The sequence below is a fragment of the Microcebus murinus genome, chromosome 11 (assembly GCF_040939455.1).
Source record: "Microcebus murinus isolate Inina chromosome 11, M.murinus_Inina_mat1.0, whole genome shotgun sequence".
Lineage (NCBI taxonomy): Eukaryota > Metazoa > Chordata > Mammalia > Primates > Cheirogaleidae > Microcebus > Microcebus murinus.
This window is the reverse complement of record NC_134114.1, coordinates 412,671-436,751: the sequence shown is the minus strand read 5'-3', so window position 1 is coordinate 436,751 and position 24,081 is coordinate 412,671. Positions and strand designations below refer to the sequence as shown.

General features: G+C 46.6%; 1 protein-coding gene across 2 annotated transcripts in view; it reads left to right on the top strand.

Annotated features, from left to right (window-relative positions):
• Window positions 1-17,521, top strand: part of SDHA (succinate dehydrogenase complex flavoprotein subunit A) — a 28,380-nt gene extending 10,859 nt beyond the window's left edge. For both annotated transcript variants that reach the window (XM_020290035.2, XM_020290037.2), the window contains exons 7-15: window positions 613-737; window positions 2,830-2,998; window positions 4,517-4,712; window positions 5,498-5,669; window positions 9,078-9,196; window positions 13,009-13,120; window positions 13,689-13,819; window positions 15,281-15,394; window positions 16,851-17,521. In XM_020290035.2, the coding sequence (XP_020145624.1) occupies window positions 613-737; window positions 2,830-2,998; window positions 4,517-4,712; window positions 5,498-5,669; window positions 9,078-9,196; window positions 13,009-13,120; window positions 13,689-13,819; window positions 15,281-15,394; window positions 16,851-16,937 (1,225 nt within the window). In that variant the 3' untranslated portion in view covers window positions 16,938-17,521. The remainder of the gene's footprint in view (window positions 1-612; window positions 738-2,829; window positions 2,999-4,516; window positions 4,713-5,497; window positions 5,670-9,077; window positions 9,197-13,008; window positions 13,121-13,688; window positions 13,820-15,280; window positions 15,395-16,850) is intronic.
• The last annotated feature ends 6,560 nt before the right edge of the window (window positions 17,522-24,081 follow it).

Below are 24,081 nucleotides of genomic sequence, written 5' to 3'. Positions count from 1 at the left end.
CACAGTGAAGCTGGGAAAACAATAAGAAAATCCATAAAAGTTTTCAAATTTTTATTATAAAAGTAATATATGTCAGGGAAACCCGATAAATAGCACAAAGCTAAAGTATACTCTGGGAGGTAGAGGCGGGCAGATTGCTCGAGGTCAGGAGTTTGAAACCAGCCTGAGCAAGAGCGAGACCCCGTCTCTACTATAAATAGAAAGAAATTAATTGGACAGCTAATATACATAGAAAAAATTAGCCAGGCATGGTGGCACATGCCTGTAGTCCCAGCTACTCAGAGGCTGAGGCAGAAGGATCACTTGAGCCCAGGAGTTTGAGGTTGCTGTGAGCTAGGCTGACGCCACGACACTCACTCTAGCCTGGGCAACAAAGCGAGACTGTCTCAAAATGAATAAATAAATAAAATACAGATGACAGTCCCTTCTGTCCCCCAGGCCTGTCCCCCTTGCCCAGGGTAGCAGCCCCTCCGAGTTGCGCCTGCACGTGTGTGGGGGCTGGGGTGTGTCGCACCAGATGCCCAGGGCTGCTCTGGCCATTCTGTGGTCGTGTCGGATGGGAGGTCCCGACGTGGCCACTGTGTAGTAGTCACTGCTGTTTGCCGTTTCCAGAGGCTACGGGCGCACCTACTTCAGCTGCACATCGGCCCACACCACCACTGGTGACGGCACGGCCATGATCACCAGGGCAGGCCTCCCCTGCCAGGACCTGGAGTTCGTTCAGTTCCACCCCACAGGTAGGACAGGACCCTTGCCTGGCAGGGGGCTCCTTTGTGTCTTGTAAACATGCAGTGCCTACTCAGTGCTCCTCTGTGGTTTCCCGTGCTAGCAGTCTTTTCATCATCAGATCTTTCAGTCTGTCAGGTCATTTCCTCAAGGGGAGTTCCCTGGTTCCCGCGGGACGGGGTAGGTGCTGTCTGTGTGTTCATCAGTAGCTCTAGCCTTGCCTTGGTGGCGCTTACCCTGTGCTAGAGCAGCGACTGTTCAGTGTCCCTCCTCTGGGCTAGGCTGTTGGCTCTTTGGGGTGGGGCAGTCTGTCTCGTTGACCTCTGTGCTGTGCCCAGCACTTGGTGGCCGACCCTGTTTGCCAAGTGCCCGCAGGCTGGGTAGGGGATCTGACTGGCGCAGTGCCGTAGGCACACTCAGTCTCATGGGGGAGAGGGCCGAGTTTACCTGGGAACGGGGCGTGAAGGCAGCACATAGCCGAGGTAGGACTCCTTGTCACGGGTGGGCCCTGGGCCAGCTCATCGGACAGTTGGTGCAATTGAGGGATTTGATGACATTAACACAGAAATGGTAGTTAAAGTCCTGTTTGGGGGGTGTTTTCCAGAAATGAACCGCAGAGAGAGACACACACATCCCTACCTGCCTCTCATCTGAGGTGACTGTTCTGGGTTCTTTGTGTGTTGCTTTTCTGACCTGTGGACTGAGGACACTCCCTGTGGAATACTCAAGAACCAGGGCTTTTTTTCCTCTTTGCTCTGTCAGTACATTCTTTCTGGTTCCTAGCGGGGATGGAAAATAAAAAATGTATTTGTTGACGATTTTTTTTTTTTTTTTGAGATGGGATCTTGCTCTGTGGCCCAGGCTAGATTGCAGTTACAGCTCACTGCAGCCTCAAACTCCTAGGTTCCAGTGATCCTCCCGAGCAGCTGGGACTATGGGCACATGGTACCAAGCCCAACTAATTTTTTAATTTTTTGTGGAGATGGGGTCTCACTGTGTTGCCCAGGCTGGCTCTCAAACTCTTGGCCTCAAGCAATCCTGTCGCCTCAAGCCTCCCAAAGTGCTGGGATTACAGGTGTGAGTCACTGCATCTGGCCTATTGGTTCTTTTTATTACTGTTCTTATCCGATAAAATGCCACTGAGCATCTGAATTCCATCTGTAATATATTTAGGGCTCCATTTCTGATGTTTCCTTTCCAATGTATGAGGAATAAACCACCAAAAAAAGTCATTGAAACTAGCAAAACTGGAATGCAGATGAAATGCAAGAATTTAATTCTTTTAAAAGCAAGATAATTGAGTGGGGAGGGGGGACATGGGCAATATATGTAACCTTAACACTTGTATCCCCACAATACGCTAAAATAAATAAATAAAAGCAAGATAACCCTTTTGGTAGTGTACTAATGAAAGTACTAGCTTTTGAATTATAATTTGGTCTCCATTGTTGAAATTCAAGAGCTTGGCATTTCTTGTTTTTCGTGACATTGAGGGACACAGGGCCATGGTTGAGAGCACATGTTGCTCAGGTTTGAATGTGGTTTCTGTGTTCTGCTGCATGAACTTGGATGGGTCACTGAGCTTTAATTTATCTCTGAGAATGGGGGTTGTGTTACCTGGGGTTGTCGTAAAGCGTATGCAAGTTAGTATCTGTAAAGCAGGTAGAACCGTCCTTAGCAAGTACTAATGTAAGTACTAACTATAGCAGTATTAAGCATCGTGCTTGCTATCTGGATACTTTAGATACGAATTCTCTAAGCTGGTTATTCTTAACCTAAACCTGTTACCACAATATCATGGTGCAAAAGAATGTTCAACAAAAACAAAACTTGATACATTTAGCACATCAGAGTATTGAACAGAGCCTCGTTCCCTTCCCATGGCAGTCCTCCCTGCTCCCTGGGGGGAACCAGTCTGCCCAGACCCGATACCCACACTTCCTACTGCTCACGTTTTCTCTTTCTCATTCAGTTTTTTGTGTAATGCCCTTTACATACCCTTTTCCTGTCTGCCCCTAAAAATGTCTTGAAGAAATATGCATTTGAAATATAGACATAGTCTTCATTATTTATAAGTATGTATTTTATTTTATTTTTTTCCAGGCATCTACGGTGCTGGGTGTCTCATCACAGAAGGGTGCCGTGGAGAGGGAGGCATTCTCATTAACAGCCAGGGCGAGCGGTTCATGGAGCGCTATGCCCCTGTTGCGAAGGACTTGGCGTCTAGAGATGTTGTGTCTCGATCAATGACTCTGGAAATCCGTGAAGGAAGGTCTGTGGGATTTGCTTCTAGAGATGTCTGAGTGGTGCCTGTGAGCCCTCGCACCCACTGCTCCATTGCTCCCTTTGGTGACTGTCGCATTTGCGTTTTAACGCCCAGCCTGGGGTCACTTCCGTGCGACCTTCAGCACCTCTCGCCCCGGCCTTAGTAGCTCCCATGAACAGTTAGCTCTGTTACTTGCTGGCTGTTGTCTGTTAGTTTGTGTTACTTTTCTTAAGAGCCACATTTTGAGAATTTTAGCTGGTTTAGTGTAAATCTTTCTCAAATCTGGAGCATAATTTGTCCTTGTGGGTGAGCGTGTGGTGGACACTGGGCACGGGAGGGAGAGACACACACACCCAGCCCGGAGTCGGCGCGCGGGCCCTGGGTGCTGGGCTGCGTGTCGTGCTCACGGTGCCCCAGCTGCTCTCTCTGTGTGGGGATCGTTGTCTTTCAGTCGAGCGACTTGAGGCTCTTCTAGCGCAGGACGCTGCTCTTTAATACAGATTCTTGTTAAATATCTGCTGGTGTGGCCTGTAGCAGTTTTACATGTTTATGTGAAAAAAAGAAGTCATGGTTTTTATTTTTATTTTTTTTTTTTTATTTTTTTTTTTTTTTGAGACAGAGTCTCGCTTTATTGTCCAGGCTAGAGTGAGTGCCGTGGCGTCAGCCTAGCTCACAGCAACCTCACACTCCTGGGCTCGAGCGATCCTTCTGCCTCAGCCTCCCGAGTAGCTGGGACTACAGGCATGCGCCACCATGCCCGGCTAATTTTTTATATACATATCAGTTGGCCAATTAATTTCTTTCTATTTATAGTAGAGACGGGGTCTCGCTCTTGCTCAGGCTGGTTTTGAACTCCTGACCTTGAGCAATCCGCCCGCCTCGGCCTCCCAGAGAGCTAGGATTACAGGCGTGAGTCACCGCGCCCGGCCAGAAGTCATGGTTTTTAGAGCACAGTCGTCCCTCTGTATCCATGGGTGCCACGTCTGTGGATTCAGCCAGCCAGGGTTGAAATAAAACTGCATCCTTACTGAACACTCACAGACCTTCCTTCTTCACTGTCCCTGGACAAAGCAATCTAACAGCTGTTTGTGTAGCAGTTACGTTGTATTAGGTATCGTAAGGGATCTAGAGATGATTGAGAGTGCAGGAGGATTTGCACAGGTTACATGCAAATACTGTTCTGTGTCAGGGACCGAGCATCTGCGGGTTTGGGAACCCACAGGTCCTAGAACCAATTCCTCATGGGCACAGAAGGTAACTGTTTGGCATGGAGAACCTCCTAAGGCATCTACGAGGAAAATGTAGCAGATACGGCCCCTAAGACTGGAGAGTGAGTCCAGCGAGGGCAGGGTTGTCCCTGCCCTATGGGAGGTGCCGAGAAAAGATGTGACGTCACTGTAAACAGAGGGCAGAATCTTTTCAATATCAAAAACGTTGAAACTTACATGCTTCAATGATTTTGTATTCTCAGGGCTTCTGTAGTTACCAATCTTTGCCTTATGATATGATGTTCTCTTTTTCCAGAGGCTGTGGCCCCGAGAAAGATCACGTCTACCTGCAGCTGCACCACCTGCCCCCTGAGCAGCTGGCCATGCGCCTGCCTGGCATTTCAGAGACGGCCATGATCTTTGCCGGCGTGGACGTCACCAAGGAGCCGATCCCTGTGCTCCCCACTGTGCACTACAACATGGGCGGCATCCCCACCAACCACAAGGGGCAGGTGACCGTGCCAGGCCCATCGCAGTTGTCCCTGTAGATCTTAGAGGAGAAGACAGATGCTTTCTTCAAAAAAGTACTGTGTTATTTAATAGATTGCACTTGCTTTAAATTACCGGTGCTATTACTGGAGCGGGGGAGGGATGCTGATAATAGTCCAGTTTACATTTACTCCTTAGTAGCAATTCATTATTAATAATTTCTTAATTTCTTCTTAGTAAATAGTTATATCATTTGCAATTTTTTCTATTTATAGTTACTCTCCTATGTGATCTCATTATTTTTTAGTGATCTCATTATTTTTTAACGATCTTGTAAATCAGGTGGTCTTTACAATCATAGCCTGTCATTCAGTCAGTCTGTTTTGGTCTCATCAGGCGAGGTGGGTGGGAATTGCTACTCTCTGCATAGGTGAGCAGTGGATGGAAGAGTATGCAGTAGTCCCCTCAGTCTCACACCCTCCCCCACTTGTGCTGCTCCCCAGTCTGAGCCCGGTCAGAGTCAGGCACAGAGGGGCAGCTGAGTCAGAGGTGGCAGGCAAGGTCCTAAGGAACACTGGATGTGAGGGGAGGTCGTAGATGCTGGCACTGGGGGTCCTTTGACCTACTAGGCACGGTGAGCGTTCAGGGGCAGAGGGGGAAGCGGAGGACACCTTCTGAGGGTTCCCTCTGAGGCCTTCACTTCTTCCCCTTCCCTGACCTGCCTGCGGCACAGACACCCTGTTGGGGGAAGTGGGCCTGTGGAAACATAGGCATCTTGATGTGTCATCTGAAATCTTATGTCCCACAGGTCCTGAAGCACGTGAACGGCCAGGATCAGGTTGTGCCCGGCCTGTATGCCTGCGGGGAGGCCGCCTGTGCCTCCGTGCATGGCGCCAACAGGCTCGGCGCCAACTCGCTCCTGGACCTGGTCGTCTTTGGCCGGGCGTGTGCCCTGAGCATCGCAGAGTCCTGCAGGCCTGGTACGTGCTTTCTGCAGGAACTGGGCTGTTCGGAGGCAAAGGGTTGGAGGTGAGGGGTTACGAGGTCTGGATGTGGTGAAATGAGCACAGGGGTTATCCAGAGGTCATCTGGGTTCTTCCCTAGGAAGTGAGGAAACAGAAAAAGGCAAGATGTATAGGGGGTGTTGAAACTGGATTGTTGACTGGGTAGGGGTCCTCACAGTTGAGAAGGTAAATTTTGGGGGTTACATTTTGTTTTTTCTAGTCATTATGTTCTGCTTAGAAAAGGCACTATTAGGAAATTATTATTTTAAAGGGAAGTTTATTACATATGACTTGCCTGAAATAAATTACTTATTTGCAATACTTTAAACAGTAGGCTTAAATGAATATATAACTTCTTGTTACTTAGAAAAACAATTTAGGCCATTCTAAGAGCAAAGTATAAATAATCTTTATTAAAGGAAAAGGGACAAAATAAAAGGCTGGATTGTGGTGCCCACCGTTAGTGATAGAATGGATTTCAGTGGGTGGTTTTCTTACGGTAGCTTAAAATAACAAGCAGGAGAGAAAGCACCATATGCTGGAATTGAGAGCCACTTACATACACTGAAAACAGAACAGTTACCATTGTTCCAGCCTTCTAGAAGGTCTCCACAGCTGGTATCCTGCCTCACTTACTCAGAATAACCAAGTGAGGGGGTGAGGCACAGGTGGGACCCCAGGCCCACATTCTTCCCATCATGTGTCACTCGTGTCAACAATTTATACACTGCTGTTTTTATAGAACAAAAGCTTTTGTACAGATCGAAGTGATGGCACAGAAACTGGTGCAGTAGTTTTAACCTACTAATTAAATGTACCCCCTTTTATGTTTGTGGTGAGAAAGATGCAGATAATAAAAAGGGCAAGTTACATTTCAGACACTGTCTCTTCCTGGACACGCACGCAGCTCGGGAGGCTGGCGCACGCAGAGGCGGTGCCTTGTCCCGAGTCGGCGTGGTCAGCCGCAGAGACAGTGCTGTCTGTCTCTCCTGCCGCCACAAGCCGAGCTCATCTCACTCGCTGGCCCTGTATCCATAGCAGTGAGAGCTGGTGCCCCTCCTCTCAGGGCAAAGCAGAGATTTTAGGGTGCCCTTTCTTTTAACATGAGAAGAAGTTTGATAAGAATACCTTGCACTTTTATATCTGAGGAATCTATAAACACTTTTAAAACTTTTTTTTTTTTTTTTTTGAGACAGAGTCTGGCTTTGTTGCCCAGGCTAGAGTGAGTGCTGTGGTGTCAGCCTAGCTCACAGCAACCTCAGACTCCTGGGCTCAAGCAATCCTGCTGCCTCAGCCTCCCAAATAGCTGGGACTGCAGGCATGCACCACCATGCCCGGCTAATTTTTTCTCTATATATTAGTTGGCCAATTAGTTTCTTTCTATTTATAGTAGAGATGGGGTCTTGCTCTTGCTCAGGCTGGTTTCGAACTCCTGACCTTGAGCAATCCGCCCGCCTCGGCCTCCCAGAGTGCTAGGGATACAGGCGTGAGCCACCGCACCCGGCCTAAAACTTTTTTACTCAGAAATAAGAAGGAGCAAACTACTCACACATCTCATGCAGTGTGCTATGGAGACAGAGTCGAAAGGCCACACGCGTGTGGTTGTATTTATGTGACATTCTGGAAATGGAAAAAACTGCAGTGAGGAAAGTGGGTTGGTGGTTGCCTAGGCTATGTCCTGATTGCATGGGCACTTAACATAGCTCTGTGCTTGTCAAAACCTGAAAAACCCTACACTGAAAATTGTGAATTTATTTTATTGTCTCTTAATTATGCTTTAATTTTTTTAAATGAGAAGAAAGGAAAAAATGTTTGTACCACTTCCCCCAAAATGTAAATTTTTTAAACATTTAAAAAGTTCAGGCCAGGCCCCGTGGCTCATGCCTGTAATCCTAGCACTCTGGGAGGCTGAGGCGGGAAGATCGCTCAAGGTCAGGAGTTCGAAACCAGCCTGAGCAAGAGCAAGACCCCATCTCTACTAACAATAGAAAGAAATTAATTGGCCAACTAAAAATATATAGAAAAAATTAGCCGGGCATGGTGGCGCATGCTTGTAGTCCCAGCTACTCGGGAAGACTGAGGCAGGAGGATTGCCTGAGCCCAGGAGTTTGAGGTTGCTGTGAGCTAGGCTGATGCCACAGCACTCTAGCCGAGCAACAGAGTGAGACTGTCTCCAAAATAAATAAATAAATAATAAAAAAATAAAAAGTTCAGTCCTATATCATCTATTGATTAGGTTAAAAAAAAGAAAAGCCAACAAATTTTAAATCTTACTATATATTCTGATTGTGGTAGGTGGTTATATGCATCTATCCATGTGTTAAAATTTATAGAAATGTACCAAAAGAAAAATAGTCGTTTTTACTGAATGTTCAGTTTTTAGAACGTTATAAACAGAAGGAAAGGAAACAGCCTTCCTAGAAGCACTTGGCAGGACTTGAGAGCAGTCAGCGTCCTCATGCCTTGAGTCAGGTGGGCCAGGGGCATGTGACTGTGTATCTCCTGTGTTCCATACCTCTGTCTTCTGCATGTATTATATATATGTAATATAATATAATAATATTATCATTATATTACTTCTTGAAAAATGTCATCACAAAAAAACTTTGAAAAAAATTCTCAAACCATCTTTTAGAAAGGCAAGAGCTGGCCAGGTGCAGTGACTCACGCCTATAATCCCAACACTTCAGGAAGTCAAGGTAGGAGGATTGCTTGAGGTCAGGAGTTCGAGACCTGCCTGAGTGACATAGTAAGACCCCGATTCTACAAAAAACCAGAAAAATTAGCAGGGTGTGATGGCACATGTCTATAGTCCCAGCCACTCCAGAGGCCGAGGCAGGAGGATAATCTAAGTCCAGGAGTTTTGAGGTTGCAGGGAACTATTTTTGTGCCATTGCACTCTAGCCCAGGGCGATAGAGACCGTCTCAAAAAAAAAAGAAAGGTGAGAGCTGCAGATCTTGAGGACCAGGTAAGAGCAGGTGAGTCAGAATCAGACAAGTCCAGCACACACCTTCGCCTCGCTGTCTCTGGTAGCCACCGGCAGGCTGACCCCTCAGCAGCATTGGAGGGTGTCGTTTTTCCCCTTAGTGCAGTAACAGAACAAGATCTGTTTGTATACATATTTAAATTTTAATTTTTGAGATTCCTTCTAGTTAGGTCATTCCGAGATTACTTCATGGATACCAGCCACTGTATTTGTCCCACATCAGTAGATGGTTCCTTGGGTGAGGGCAGGCCAGGCAGTGTGTCGGCTCAGGTCACTGCTGCGTTTTCTGACTCCTCGAATGGCTGCGACACACGTTTGTGTGCCATTCTAAACTCATATGGTTTTTCTAAGTGTTTTTAAAAATTAAATTCTAGCTTTTTTAAAAATTTTATTTTAGGAGATAAAGTTCCTTCAATTAAACCAAATGCTGGGGAAGAATCCGTCATGAATCTTGACAAACTGAGATTTGCTGATGGAAGCATCAGAACATCGGAGTTACGACTCAACATGCAGAAGGTAAGCGCCCGGGCCACTCTGGCGCGCACAGACACTGGCTGCCTGGCTGGCCCTGCACTGGTGTGTGGAGGCGCAGAGGAGCGGGACAGAATAGAAAAGAGGTCAGAAGGCCCAGATTAGATCAAAGTACCACACTCCTTTGCCACAGAGAGGCTGGAGGTCAACAGTCCAGGGCAGAATTAGTGCCTGCACAGCATCAGGGACAGCCTTCTGGGTCACGCGTGCCAGAGCGCGGCTTCCGTCCCCAGACTGCTGTAGCCTGTAGGGGGAAGACCAGCGGAACGTCGGAGAAGCACAGCCCCAGCTTCCTCCTGTCAGGGTTCCTGGGCGTCCAACACGACTCTCGTGCTCACCTCTCTTGCTCAGAAATCAGTCGCACAGTCATGCCTAGCTTCCAGCGACTCTGGAGATGTCTTTACGCTCGGCCTGCTGCTGCCCTAAATGCACTCAGGTGGGAGGAGAGTGAGCATCGGGTGAGAGCTGGTCCCTGCAGCCTGTGCTATCTGAGCGTTGGCCTTCTAGACTAGGACGTCCAGTGGGACCCTCTGTGGTGATGGAAATATTCTGAGTCTTTGCTGTCCATTGTGATAGCCACTAGCCACAAGTGGCTGCAGATCACTTGGAATATGGTCAAAGAAACTGCATTTTCATTTTATTTCTTCAGTTTTTTTTTTTTTTTTGCCACAGGTTAATCTGGTTTATATTTCAATTTTTAATATAAGTAGCTATACGTGGTTAGAGTCATTGCATTGGAAAAAACACAGGTTTGGATCAATAAAAATGGGTAAAACAGGAAACAGTCAAATTCTTCTTGTACAGGGATTTATTTTTGAGACAGAGTCTCAAAGCTCTATGGCCCGAGCTGGAGTTCTGTGGCATCATCATAGTTCACTTCGACCTCAAACTCCTGTGCTCAAACGATTCTCCCACCTCAGCCTCCTGAGTCGCTGGGACTACAGGCACATGCCACCATACCCAGCTGATATTTCTATTTTTTGTAGAGATGGGGATCTCACTATGTTGTTCAGGCTGGTCTCAAACTCCTGGTCTCAAGTGATCCTCCCACCCCAGCCTCCCAAAGAGTTAGGGTTACAGGTGGGAGCCACCATGCCCAGCCTAATACAGGGATTCTTGTCTGTGAGTGACAGTCTCTGTCTTCTTGAGATTGTTTGCAAGAATTTCTTCATGTGAATATTTTCTAAAAAGAAGCCCATTGCTTCAGTCACATTCTGAAAGAAGTTCAGCGGCATACACACAGACACTACCAAAAAAGAAAGGTTACCTGCTTCCATTCTGAGAATTCTATGTGCTTCTATATTCAAGTGAGGCTGAGGCTTCATGGAATGGTGAGAGCAGCATGAGCAAGGTGCAGTAGGTCAGGCGATACTCTGCATGACCTGCGTGGGGTCGCAGGCCAGCTAGGACAGATGGAGTCATTGCGTGAGGTAGTGGGGACCTGTGCTAGGATGTGGAAGTGGCACGTCCATGAGATCTTGAATAACCAAGTAAGGGTCATCTTGGTACTCCCTGTGCGCCAGGCACCTTGAGATGCTAGAGCCAGCACTGAAAACAGAGACAAAAATTCTTACACTCTGGAATGTGTATTTCAATGGAGGAAGTCATTTTTCTGCTGATTCCAGCTAATGTATAATAGTGACAACCAAAAAAAAAATGAAGGCCGGGTTCAGTGGCTCATGCCTGTAATCCTAATACTCTGGGAGGCTGAGACAGCGGATCGCTCAAGATCAGGGGTTCGAGATCAGCCTGAGCAAGAGCAAGACCCCATCTCTACAAATAGAAAGAAATTAATTGGCCAACTAAATGTGTGTGTGTGTGTGTGTGTGTGTGTGTGTGTGTGTGTGTGTGTATAAACTAGCCAGGCATGGTGGTGCATCCGTGTAGTCCCAGCTACTCAGGAGGCTGAGGCAGAAGGATCACTTGAGCCCAGGAGTTTGAGGTTGCTGTGAGCTAGGCTAACGCCACGGCACTCTAGCCCTGGCAACAGAGTGAGACTCTGTCTCAAAAAAAAAATGAAGCACATATTGAAAAAGAGTAGGTAAAGTTATCATTATTTATAAGTATGCTTTCCTAAAATTTCTGAGAGAATAAACTGAAAAACCAATAGAAGTAATGGAAGAAGGTAGTAAAGTGCCTCGATAAAAGGTTTGCATGTAAAGTGAGTAGCTTTCAGTCCTCCGGCAGCGACCCACTCGTCATTCAAACAGCCCTCTCGTTCACGTTACAGCTGGACATGTGTAAATGCCGTGGATGGACTTAGCCAGAAATATGTTAAAAAAATATGGAGAATATATGCCTACTAAAGGACAGGAAATACTATTGAATATTTTGTAGATTCTAAGATGCAGTTTTTCCCCATGTATTCTTCCTGAAAATCCAATAAGTTGATGATGTGCATTGCAGTTTCACAATAACATATTAGTCTAAAGAAAATTAGATGAAATGTCTCCAGATAAAATCATAAAGCTAAAGACATGACATTCTCTGATGTTCATTCAGATCAGGGAACACAGCAGAGGCTGGGGGGGCCGCGCGGTGCTGTGGGGCATCTGGGATGGCGAGGTTTCTCAGCAGCGAGTAAGGGGAGGTGCGTTCTGTAAGTGGTGCCCGTCCATTTGGTAGGAAACAAAGGTAGATGCTTTATTCTCAGCATACCTGAAATAAACTTCAGATGTGCTTCGTGGCACGTCTTACACACTATGAAGCTGTAAAGGCACGTGATCTATAAAGAGCGTCCGCAGCACAGCCAGTAGGCCAGTAGCCCGTTAGAAGGTGGGCAGAGGGTCCCCTGGCCCCTGACTTCCCACTCCTGATGACCTGCTGCCTCTGCACCCCTGCTCACCCGCGCGCCATTGCGGCACCTCCTGGCGTGTGTCCCAGCAGGGCTGTGTGGTTCATGTCATGTTGCCACTGGAGTTCTGCGGCCTGCACCGGCTGTTCATTTGTCAGGGGCACGGGGAGGTACTGCTTCCTGGCTCAGAGCACCGCGCCGCACACGAGGTCTGCGTGGCATCGCCGTACTGGCCGTGCTCCACAGACTCTGCTGCCAGAGGTGCAGTGCTGCCCTGTAAATGGTGTCTGTGGACTCCTCCTAAGACATACTTGTGATGGAAACGTAGAAATTATTTTTAAACCTTTAATCAAAAATTTATTTTAAGGCCGGGCGAGGTGGCTCACGCCTGTAATCCTAACACTCTGGGAGGCCGAGGTGGGAGGATCGCTCAAGGTCAGGAGTTCGAAACCAGCCTGAGTGAGACCCTGCCTCTACTAAAAATAGAAAGAAATTAATTGACCAACTAAAAAATATATATACAAAAAATTAGCCGGACGTGGTGGTGCATGCCTGTAGTCCCAGCTACTCGGGAAGCTGGGGCAGGAGGATCGCTTGAGCCCAGGAGTTTGAGGTTGCTGTGAGCTAGGCTGACTCCACGGCACTCACTCTAGCTTGGGCAGCTGTAAGTGAGACTCTGTCTCAAAAAAAACAACTTTATTTTAAAATTCAGAGTAATAGGCCAAGCGCAGTGGCTCACGCCTATAATCCCAGCTCTCGGGAAGGCTGAGGCAGGGGGATTGCTTGAAGCCAGGACTTTGAGACTAGCCTGGGCAACATTGCAAGACCCTGTCTTTACAAAAAAATAAAAATCAGAGTATGAATTTCCTAGTTTTCTGTTTAATTTACATAAATGTTTTACATACAATGAAATGTGAAAAACAATTAGGTCCGAAGGTTAAGCAGTTCCTGGTATGGCTTCTTTTGTGGATTGAAAGTTTATGAGTGATACTTTGTGTCACAGTCGATGCAGAGTCATGCCGCGGTGTTCCGCCTGGGGAGCGTGCTGCAGGAGGGCTGTGAGAAGATCAGTCAGCTCTATGGAGACCTGAAGCACCTGAAGACCTTTGACAGGGGTGAGTGGTCAGCGGCTCCTCTGCGCGGCTGAGGGCTGCCTTCTGTGGGTGGCTGTGTGTCCCGCTCAGCATATCTGCGGGCGGCCGTCTGTCCTGCTCAGCACATCTGCAGGCAGCTATCTGTCCTACTCAGCACATCTGCAGGTGGCTGTCTGTCCTGCTCAGCACATCTGCAGGTGGCTGTCCTGCTCAGCACATCTGCAGGTGGCTGTCTGTCCTGCTCAGCACATCTGTAGGGGGCTGTGTGTCCTCAGCACATCTGCAGGTGGCTGTGTGTCCTGCTCAGCACATCTGTGGGGGGCTGTGTGTCCCGCTCAGCACATCTGTGGGGGGCTGTGTGTCCCGCTCAGCACATCTGTGGGCGGCTGTCTGTCCTGCTCAGCACATCTGCAGGCAGCTGTCTGTCCTGCTCAGCACATCTGCGGGCGGCTTTCTGGGTGGGCCCTGCACATGGCTGATTGGCGGTAGCCAGCAGCCCAGCCAGTGGCAGTGTGCTTGCCAAGCCCATGGCCACAGCCTGGATAGCCTGTGTGACCAGATCGCCCCATGGGCCTCGTGTTGCCCCCAGGAATGGTCTGGAACACAGACCTGGTGGAGACCTTGGAGCTGCAGAACCTGATGCTGTGTGCGCTGCAGACCATCTACGGCGCTGAGGCACGGAAGGAGTCTCGGGGTGCTCACGCTAGGGAGGATTACAAGGTATGCCCCTCACCACGTCCCAGTGCACCTGCTGTTTCTCCCACCTGGTGTTGCTAACTCCATGCCTACATTTTCTCTGCATTTCATTTCATTTTCCCAACAGGAAGTTGAGGAAAATGCTGTTTTGTTTTTTTTTTTCCTGATAATTTTCATTCCCTTGCTCGCCATCGTCAGTACCCATGAGGCCTTGTTCTTTCTTGATCAGCACCTACTGCTGCCAGCAGTGGCATCTTGGCAAAACGTGCCTTGTTCACCCTGGGGCCAGGGTCAGAGTGTAGCCAGAGTGCCATGGCTGGGAAATGCTAATTTACTGAATTAAAATGATGGGAAAATCATTATTTCAGACCTGCCCTGTGATATGGAAAAGGTATCATAGATCCTGATCTTTGGTCAGGTGAACTGATTTTTGTGCAGAGCACATGTGTCAGATTGTGCCAGAAAAGAGTATTTAGCATAGGATAGCGAAAAACATAGAAAGGGAAGCTTGGCGTGTGAATGCAAGTTCAGGATAAACTGCATCAGCGAAAGGATCAAGATTTTCTACAGGGCAGATGCACAGGCTTTGGCTCAGGACGGGGTATGGGTTGCCGACGGCCTTTCTGATCAGCTGAACGTGAGTGAATGAGAAGGTTGGCTAAGCAGGAGAAATCAGGTTTTTATTTACTGTGAAATTGTATTGCTCTGTCCTCCACGAATCGGAGCCATGTACTGGGATTGGGTTTGCCTTGTACGCAGTGTGAAGGGAGGGATTGGTGAGCATGTCTCTAGTGTGTACAGAAGGACAAGAAGCTTCTCCACGGTTGGTCATGCACGGGGCTGAGAGGAACGAATCTTCATTTCATTCAGTTACAGCAGATACACAGGTGGAGCCCATGGGAGCTTGTTCTGCAATTACATATTTAGGAATTGAGGACCATTGAAGCCCCTCTGTCTCCCTTCCCTCTGTCCATCCACTGACCCACCTCACTTAGCAGAAACAGCCAAGTCTTTGGATCTTTTGGGGTTTTTTGAAGAGGCTCTTACAAGTCTTATCCATTCCTATGTGCAAGATTTTCCTTAATAGCATTCAGCTTCTCTTTGAATTTTTGAAAATTTTAATATAATTGCTAAAATCAAAAACATTTAAGTAAAAACAAAGTGAAAAAAAAGGTTGAGGCAATCTCCCAGAGTGTGAAACAAAAAGTCAAAGTATTCGATGAACTTTTAGGTACGTGAGGGATATTATCTAACAGCAAATACAGAAACGGATCACTCTGGATCCGCACAGCCGGCTTCAAACTCCTGACCAGGCTGTGGCCTCTGTGGGTTCTGAGCTTGTCCCTGGTGCCCTCGTGGCTGAAGGGCAAGTGGCGTGAACTCAGGGCCTGGCAGACTGGTCTCGTGTGCGTTACTCTAGGGCTGCCGCACCTTCTGCTTGTGTTGCTGTAAGTGTGATAAGCATGTTGGCGTTTTTGGCCTCAGGTGCGGGTCGACGAGTATGACTACTCCAAGCCCATCGAGGGGCAGCAGAAGAAGCCCTTTGAGGAGCACTGGAGGAAGCACACCCTTTCTTATGTCGACATCGGCACCGGGAAGGTACATAGGGTTGGGGGGACTTGTCACCGTGCGCTGATGCCCCTGCTGCCCTGCTATGCGCTGGGAAGAAAGCCCAGATTTAAATCAGCAGTTGACAGAGTGGAGGCACCACTGAAAAAGACTGTCAGTTGGGCTTCTGGCTGGAAGCAATCCAGTGCCTGCAGGCTGTTCTGAGGAGCCCAAAGAAGGGTCAGCTCTGTGATGTGAGCCAGATGGGGGTCGCTGGGGAGGGACCAGGTGTACAAGGCCTAGTGGCAAAGGAGGAGGGAAGCCAGGGTCTTCAGGTGGGAGGCATAGCCACTACCAGAAGTCCACCTGGAGGCAGCTGCCGGGCAGCCCAGGGGCGAGGAGCTCAGATACTGAGGACCAGCTGGGTGGGCAGCATGTGGGGAACCAGCCCCTGGGGTTGCCGTGGAGGGCTGTGGTCTGTTCTACTGAAGCATAATTCACTGGGCACTTCTGCTGGGCACCAGAATTCAAAAATAATGAAGATATAAAGTATCTACCATTAAGCTTTCTATAGCTTGTAACACATTGTCTTATGAGCATTTACCTGTGTCCACAGAAGTTAAGGTTGAGCTCTGCTATCACTTGTATAGCACACCTAGTGTGTCCTTAATTCAGGCAGCTGGTCATTTTCATAATTCGCATGAAGGCCATTTTCTGATGGTGCGTAGAAGCCAGGTTTCCCTGCTTTAGCCCAGCCTGTTTTAATAATGTTTGGAGTTTTTTGTGATTGTAAAAGAAATAACATGCTCATTTTAGAAAGTAAAACAGAATCAAATAAAAGCCCATCAATCAGGGATACCTATTACCATTTTGAAGTATTTGGAAGTCTTGAGTGTACATATACATACTTTTTCCTATATGTGTACAAATTTGTGTATACAGGTTGAGTATCTTTTATCTGAAATGCTTGGGACCAGAAGTGTTTCAGGTCTGGGGTATTTTTCAATTTGGGATATTTGCATTATACTTGCTGGTGGAACAGCCCTAATCTGAAAGTCTGAAATCCTCGAAGTGCTCCATGAGCCTTTCCTCGAGTGGCATGTCATTGCTCAAAGAGTTTCAGATTCTGGAGCATTTGGAACTTTTGGATTATGGGTGTTTAATCTGTATAAATACTTTCTAGTAGAAAAACTGGAACTAAGTAGATGGTTTAACATACAGTGAGATGGTACATACGAGGTTTCGCCTCTTCGTGATGTAAGCGTTTCTGTAGAGCACTGAGAGTCTGTGTGGTGGTGTTTGATTGCTCTCCTCCGCTGTGCCGATTTACCGTCATTGTGTGGTTCCCCGTCATGCATGTACCTCATTTCCACTTTGTTACTGAAAAAATACTTCAGTGAATACCTTTGTCTTTAAGTTCTGACAGCTGTAAATCTAAATTTTTTCAAAAGCAAGTAACACAAAATGGCAGTTTGCTTGTGACTCACCACCGACTATTCTTTTTAAGGTCACTCTGGATTACAGACCTGTCATCGACAAAACTCTGAACGAAGCAGACTGTGCCACGGTCCCCCCAGCCATTCGCTCCTACTGATGAGAGGAAATGCGGTGACCACAGAATCAGCTTTGTAATTATGTACAGTAGCTCACGCGCATGTCATGTCATAATGGCCTTTATAAAACTCTGCACTTAGCTTTGTCCCTTGCTTTATTCTTTTTTTTTTCCTTGAGACATAGTCTCACTTTGTTACCAGGGCTGGAGTGCAGTGGTGTCATCACAGCTCACTGCGGCCTCTAACTCCTGGGCTCAACAAATCCTCCTGCCTCAGCCTCCCAAGTAGCTGGGACTACAGGTACCACCACCACACCCAGCTAATTTTGTGTGTGTGTGGTAGAGACGTGGTCGCCCTCTTGCTCAGGCTGGTCTTGAACTCCTGAGCTCAAGCAGTCCTCCCGTCTTGGCCTCCCAGAGTGCTGGGATTATAGGTGTGAGCCACAGCACCCGGGCCCTTGCTTTATTCTTGTGAAATGATAAGACTGGACACAATTCTTGAAGCATAAATGAACAAACTTCATTTCCAAATCTGTTTAAAATACTGTACTGTTTGGCTTTAGGCATATTTGTTGACCTGAAATATTAAATATGATTATCTTTGTGTTTTGTTACGTCAATATCCAGATATTGTGTGGTTGTAGTTTATTTCTAAGTAAAAATGAATTTTGGTTTGTGACAGCAAATGAAGAAAACATTTCCTCCTTGTTCCAGGCAGATGGTTTACTAGGTGAGCATGTGACTTCAGTTATTTAAATAACCAAATACTAAATGAAGTGACGTGAGAATAATTAGGTTTCTTTATTTTTAGGCTATTCTTTTTATTGAACAATGAATTTATTCTTTCCAAAATTTGTCATTCCAAAAAAAAATACTATAAATTTTTCCTTAAAGTATCTTTTCGGTAAGAAATATTTTTATAAGGCCAGCCTTGCATTAACTTTGCATTTGTAGGCCATGGCCATTGTAGGGCTTAGAGCTGGGCAGGGACCACACAGTGGCCAGGCTTTAGGGACAGACAGACTATATTCTGCTCACGTACAGTGCCCAGGAGGAGTTGTGTTCCTCAAGTGGTAAATTCCTTATCCATTCTTTGTGCCAGGTGCTGGGCTAGACTTCGCAGGATGTGTGGAAATTAAGAGCGAGTAATAGGTGTGGCCCTTGACAATCAGATAGAAACATCTGGGTGTGATAAATACAGAGTCAGTATCTGTTTAGATTCTTGACCAGAAGTGACACACAAAAAAAGCTGGTTAATGGAAATCTACCTAGCCACTAAAAATGACATAGGAATTTTGAGTCAGTTACATATTACATTTAGCTTACTTTTCTTTTTTGGGGGGGTGGGGGATAATCTAATGTCTTTGTTGGCAGTAAGTAGGTGGAGAAAACAACACATCACATGCAGGAGACAATGACCATGTTATGCCCACATAACGGAGCACTCCTCTGCAATGACAAGGAATGAACTGTTGGTATACAGAGCCGCGCAAATGAATTGCAAAATCATTCTGCTGAGTAAGAGAAGCTGAATTTAAAAAAGAGTACATGTCTGTGTGATCCATTTATATGAACTCTAGAGAATGAAAACTAAGGTATAATGACAGAAAACAGATCTGTGGTTCCCTGTAGACTTGGGGGGAGGAGAGATTACAAAGGGACAGAAGGAAAATTGTAGGTGAAATATGTTTATTATCTTTTGCTAATTATACCTCAAGAAACATACAGCTTTTGGTTAAAAATGCTAACCAAAAGGAATTCTAAGATAAAGTTTATCATCTATGTGATTGGTGAGCATTCAAAAGTTTGCTTATCGGACTGTCTTTGAGGAGCTGTCGACACAGGGACTCCCATGTGTCACTGGTGGGAACACAGAGCTTTAGTTACACCCTCACGGAAGAGGATTTGCCAACAAACAAAACTACATATGCATTTATCCTTTGCCCCAGCAGTTCTAGGAATCTACAGATTATTCACTGTGGCATTTGCAATATTCAGGCCTAAATATTGTACTATCATTTGCTGAAACCAAGGGAAAAAAGGTTGTATGTAAAATACCTGTTAAGCCTCTCCCAAGAGCCCGGGAGGGGAAGCCTGCCTGTGGTGTTAACAGGAGTTGGGTGCCCAGCTTAACCGTAAGATCTCTTCCCAGAAAGGGGCAGGGCAATTGGGTTGAACTAGAAAAGAATGAGCAAAGACCTCATCTTCCAGCGAGCAGGGGGTTTTACATTTTACCTTCAAGTTACATTTTACCTTCAGGGCAATTGGGTTGAACTAGAAAAGAATGAGCAAAGACCTCATCTTCCAGGGAGCAGGGGGTTTTACATTTTACCTTCAAGTAGGAGAGGGGGAACAGGGTTCCCAGAAGTTCAGGAAGAACAGAATAAGTGGCTCTTTTAGTGTTAAACAGAAAATCAACCCCCTTGCCTGAGGCTTGGCCATTTTGATGTAGCGAGGTGGAGCTGGCTCCAAAGCCACCGGGCAGTCACTGGAGCAGTCCCAGAAGTGGTGCGGAGGGTGCCAGCTCAGGGTGGCCCAGTGGTTCCAGAAAGTGAGTGTGGTCTCTAGTCTTAAGAAGAGGGCACAACCTGGGGAGCCGCTTCCTGGGGCTTTCCTTGCTCCAGTGACCCAGCTGGCTGCAACTGAAGCAGGGCTCAGGTCCCTGAGAAGGGCGTGGTCCTGACTCTCTCTTGCCTGGCCCTCTTGAGTAACCATCTCTGATTTCCTCCTATAGTGGTAGCCACCATTTGGAAAACTTCCTGTTCTCAGGCCCATTGCTGGTCCCATTCTCTTTTCCTCTCTCCCCTCATCTCTGTTATTAAAGACCTTGAAAGCCAGGTCTAAAAGTTTGCACTTGTGGAGTTAGAGGCCCCTTTTTCTAAGTCTTTGGAGTTCACACCGAGTATCGAGTATTGGGGGCTGACTGGAAGATGAAGTGAATTGCTGAAATAGACTGTCCCTCTCTGGTGTTAGGGTCAAAGTCAATACAGGACAGATAGCCCCAGATAGTTGTGGAAGGTATAGTGCTGGGTTTGTATCCTGGCTCTGAGTAATTTATAATGACTTCTGGCCCAGAAACCTCCCTGAGAGGGAGCTGGTGCACAGGCGGGGAGGGAGTTTGGGATGGCTGGCCATTTCAAGCATGGCCAGGCGAGAGTGGCAGGGGAGAATTAGGGGAGAGTGGAGATGGTGGGGTTAAATAAAGGGTTTGATGATGGTGCCAAAGGAGGGAGGTGAGGTGGAAATGGAGCCAAAAGGGAAACCTCATCTGGGTCAGAGGATGGTGGGGGGGAGATGTAGAGGTAAGAAGTAACACATGCAGGTGTAGCAAAGATCTGCATGTCAGGTAAGTTCAAAGCAAGTCTGAGTGTAGGGAGCCTCAGACCCCTGCCCAGCCAGTAGCAATAAAGGTCTAGTTGAAGAATGGTATTATGATTAAGGGATCCATTCTCAAGCCAGATCTTCAGGTCGTCTAATTTATATTGTAGCCAGGCTACATTGCAATACAAAGCTAAATGTTTGGGCTGGAGGTTGGTAAGTCCCAAAGTTTTCAAATTCTTAAGGAGACATCCCAGTCGGGAGTCTTCATGTGGGGCCTACTGAAGGTTGCCCATGGTGACAACCAGAAGAAAGAAAAGGACTTTTCAGGGATGGCCATATGTCAAAAGAAGAAAGTCTAAGAGGGGCATCCCTGACTCAGATGACCTTGAGATCTGATCAGACATCAGGTATCCCTGAGACCTGAGTCAGACCGAGACCTAGAAACCTAGAGAGCTGCCCAAACGGCAGGAGTCCCTGAATTCTGACCGAGATCAGACCCTGGAGGTCTTCCCCAAAGCCAGGTGTCCTGGGTCTGGGTGAGCTGAGAGGTGGTTAGGAAGTGTCCTTCCAAGGCATCTCCCGAGAATTGTAGATCCAGTATGGGGTTTTCCATTCTCAACCAAAACCAAACCAAAGCTACCACTCTTAGCCTCGTGCATATGACTACTTCCAGAGCCCAGGAGACCTCGAGTACCGAATGGTGTTGAGGGCATTGAGAAGGATGTCCTGGGAGTTGTGCACAGAGGAGGGAAGTCTTGAGACAGAGGTAGGAAAGTGAGTCCCCATACAGTCCACCAAAATATTAGGGAAAGGGTTCCTATTGCAAGCTGAGAAAGAATTTTCAGAGATAAGAATAGATTTTAAAGCAAGAAGTTTGTTTTACTTTCCAAGGGAGGAAAGAGCACAGCATGAATGGAAGAACTGGGAGTTCCAAAGGTGAGTGGCTTGGGCTTTTGTTGGGATAAAGGATAGAGTAGTTATTGCTGGAAAATGCTAACAGGAGGGGCAGTTTTGGTTTTTTTTTTCCTTCTGTACTAGACTGGCCTTATTGCACTCCTCAGAATGTGGTCTGGCAGATGTGGAGGAGGATACATGCTTCTGTCTGCTTAGTACTGTTTTCCAGTTCTGTAAAACAAGTTCTTAAAAAAAAAAAACAAAAAAACAAGCCACGAGTGGTTAAGCAAACAAAGGGATGGTTGTGAACAGCAATTTTTTTTCCTGTTAGATGGTTTACTAGCAATGCCATCCTTATAGGAAGTAGTAATATGGGTGTCTGAGCAACATTTGATTGTTAGGACAGTGAGTTAAAAACTAGCACAGGTACCTCTGAAACATGATAGATGGCAAGAGAAGAGCCAATTTGGTTTCAAAGAAATAACTGATGGGGTGGTTACCTTATGTCTGTGTCTACTACTTCTAACTCAAACCCTCAAACTACTTTTATGAATATTGAGAACAAGACAACCTCTGGGATGTGGGTAGTCTAGAAATGTAAATTTTTATGGTACTCCACTAATTAATGAGCCACAGGATAGAATATTTCATATTGAAAATGTTTTGTAGGTGTGGGTTTCATGGTTTAAAAATAAACCCACACATGTTCAGAGAATTGACAAACCAGAGAAATTAAAAATTGCATCACTATGAAAAGGAAGTAGAATACTGCCCAGAGGGAAAATGAAGATAGTTTCTAATATGGGTCAAATGAAGCAGAAAGGTGAGATGTATGGTAAATTGTTTCAGACCTGCCCTCTCCAATACCATAGCCACATGTGGCTACTTACATTTAAATTAATTAAAATGACATACAATTTAAAATTCAGTTCCATCACCTTGATGTGTCAGGTGCTCAGGGGTTCCACATGGTGAGTAGCTGCCCCACTGGACAGAGCAGACGCAGACCAAGCCACCACTGTGGACAGCGTGTCAGCCAGCACTTATGCAGACATCTGGCGACACCCGTTATATTGAATAGTGTGTATCTGACAAATTGCAAATTGTCCACCACTCAGTGAGAAGTCTGAGTTAAATAAGAAGTGGTAGGTCATTCTCTTTCATGCCAAATTCTGACGGGAGAATATTGGTTGGAAAACAGGAGCCTTGTCATCCTGAGACTGGGTGGGGTGGGGTGGTCTGCTGTCCCTGGAGTGCTATAGCAAGGAGGCTGAACAAGGGAAAGTGAGTGGAAGAGGAAAGCTCCTCAGTGTACAAATGTGCAACCATCCGTAACCCTATGAGAATAAGTAATGGACTAGGTGGCTTCAGAGGGATGCCATGTTAGGTGTGTGTGCAAATACATGTGTACAGAGGACAGCATGGTCATTCACTTAACAAGTATTTATTCAGACCTACTACATGCCAAGGACACAGGAACAAGACGGTGCGCTGTGGAAAGCATCAGGAACACTAGCATCTGCAGAAAGCCAATGCTTAGAGAAACATTTTCAGAGAAATTAGACCATAGGAAAGACTGGCCCAATATTTGGATTCATAATGTGATTGACATTAATGTAGGGAAGAATATTATCTTTCAATTTCTCAACTCCTGGAAAGTTTAGAACAGACCTGGTTTGGAGGAAATTGAATCTGAGATAGGCAAGAAGATAGTGGCACCTAGATGATTCAAATGATGGAGTCAGCAGAAACAGGGCCAGGAGATGCCCTGGCTCTTTCTGTGGGCAGACGGTGGTCTCCACTGTACCTTCCTGCCCTTTCGTAGGTGGCAACAGGACCCAGGCATAAGACTATAGAGAGGACTCACGAAAGGCAAGATTGTCTCCTAGCAGCACAACCCAATGGCTGACAGGGTGCAGACTCAGCTAGAGATTCCTGAGAGTAGGGTCGCAGTAAAGGAAGGGAATGAAGCAGTGTAGTTTGTGAATGCGTCAGGCTAGAATCTCTTGTTCTTCTAGATGCATCCATTGGTACATTTATATTGCTGTACCTGCAGGTGTTTTTTCTTTAAACCTTAATTTCACAGTAATTAATCTCCCTTTTAAGCCACTGAGGTAATACAGGAAGAGCACAGAAGGATCTGGGGACTTGAATCTCCTCTAATTGCCTATTTGACCTTAGCAAGTTACTTTCTGTGGGCTATGGTTTTCTCATCGGTAAAATGTGGATGTGGTTCTTTGGCATGGTGAAGACTAAACAAAGTGACATTTAGACATTAGGGTGAATTGTAGCTGGCTGCATTCAGTAAGCGCTTTTTCTCTTCAATGAATGCATTTCCCAGCCTTAGACAGCTACCCAGAATGCAGGACAGGGCACCTTTCCGTGCCATGGGTGATGCTGACCGTAGCATTCCAGGTTGGAAACTTGGCTAGCGGTTGGTGGAGACGGAGGCCGCAGTCCTGCTGCAGTCCCTGGGACGTTTCTTGCTGAGGACATGGAAAACTTCCAAAAATCATAGTTAATATTTGCAGAGTTCTGGAGAACATAAAAGAGCCAGAGATGGGAGGGAGAATAAAGATGGATTTCAGAAACTACAGGTCAAAGAGCTGTGGAAGACTCTAGAAAGGAACGTTTAACAAATGATGTGAATACTTTATGAGGAGAGAACTAGAAACCGTTTGAATTCACTAGGTCATGAAAACAAAATCAACATTGTTAAAGAGGTCTGTAAGTTAGTACATTAAACGAATGCCAAAGCCACAGAGCATCTTAATTTCTTTGAAGGATTTGAAAACTCTCGAGTATATGCCTTGCGGAGAAGAGAGGAAAAGGAAAAAGGGCCTGCCGACGATGCAGCCGGAGAATCGACAGCTGATGGGATCTGCAGCTATGCCCGCCGCGCTGAATAATGCATCAGCGTCCACAGGGAAGAGTCTCAGGTGCCGCCGATAGCAGGCCACGGCCTGGGCTC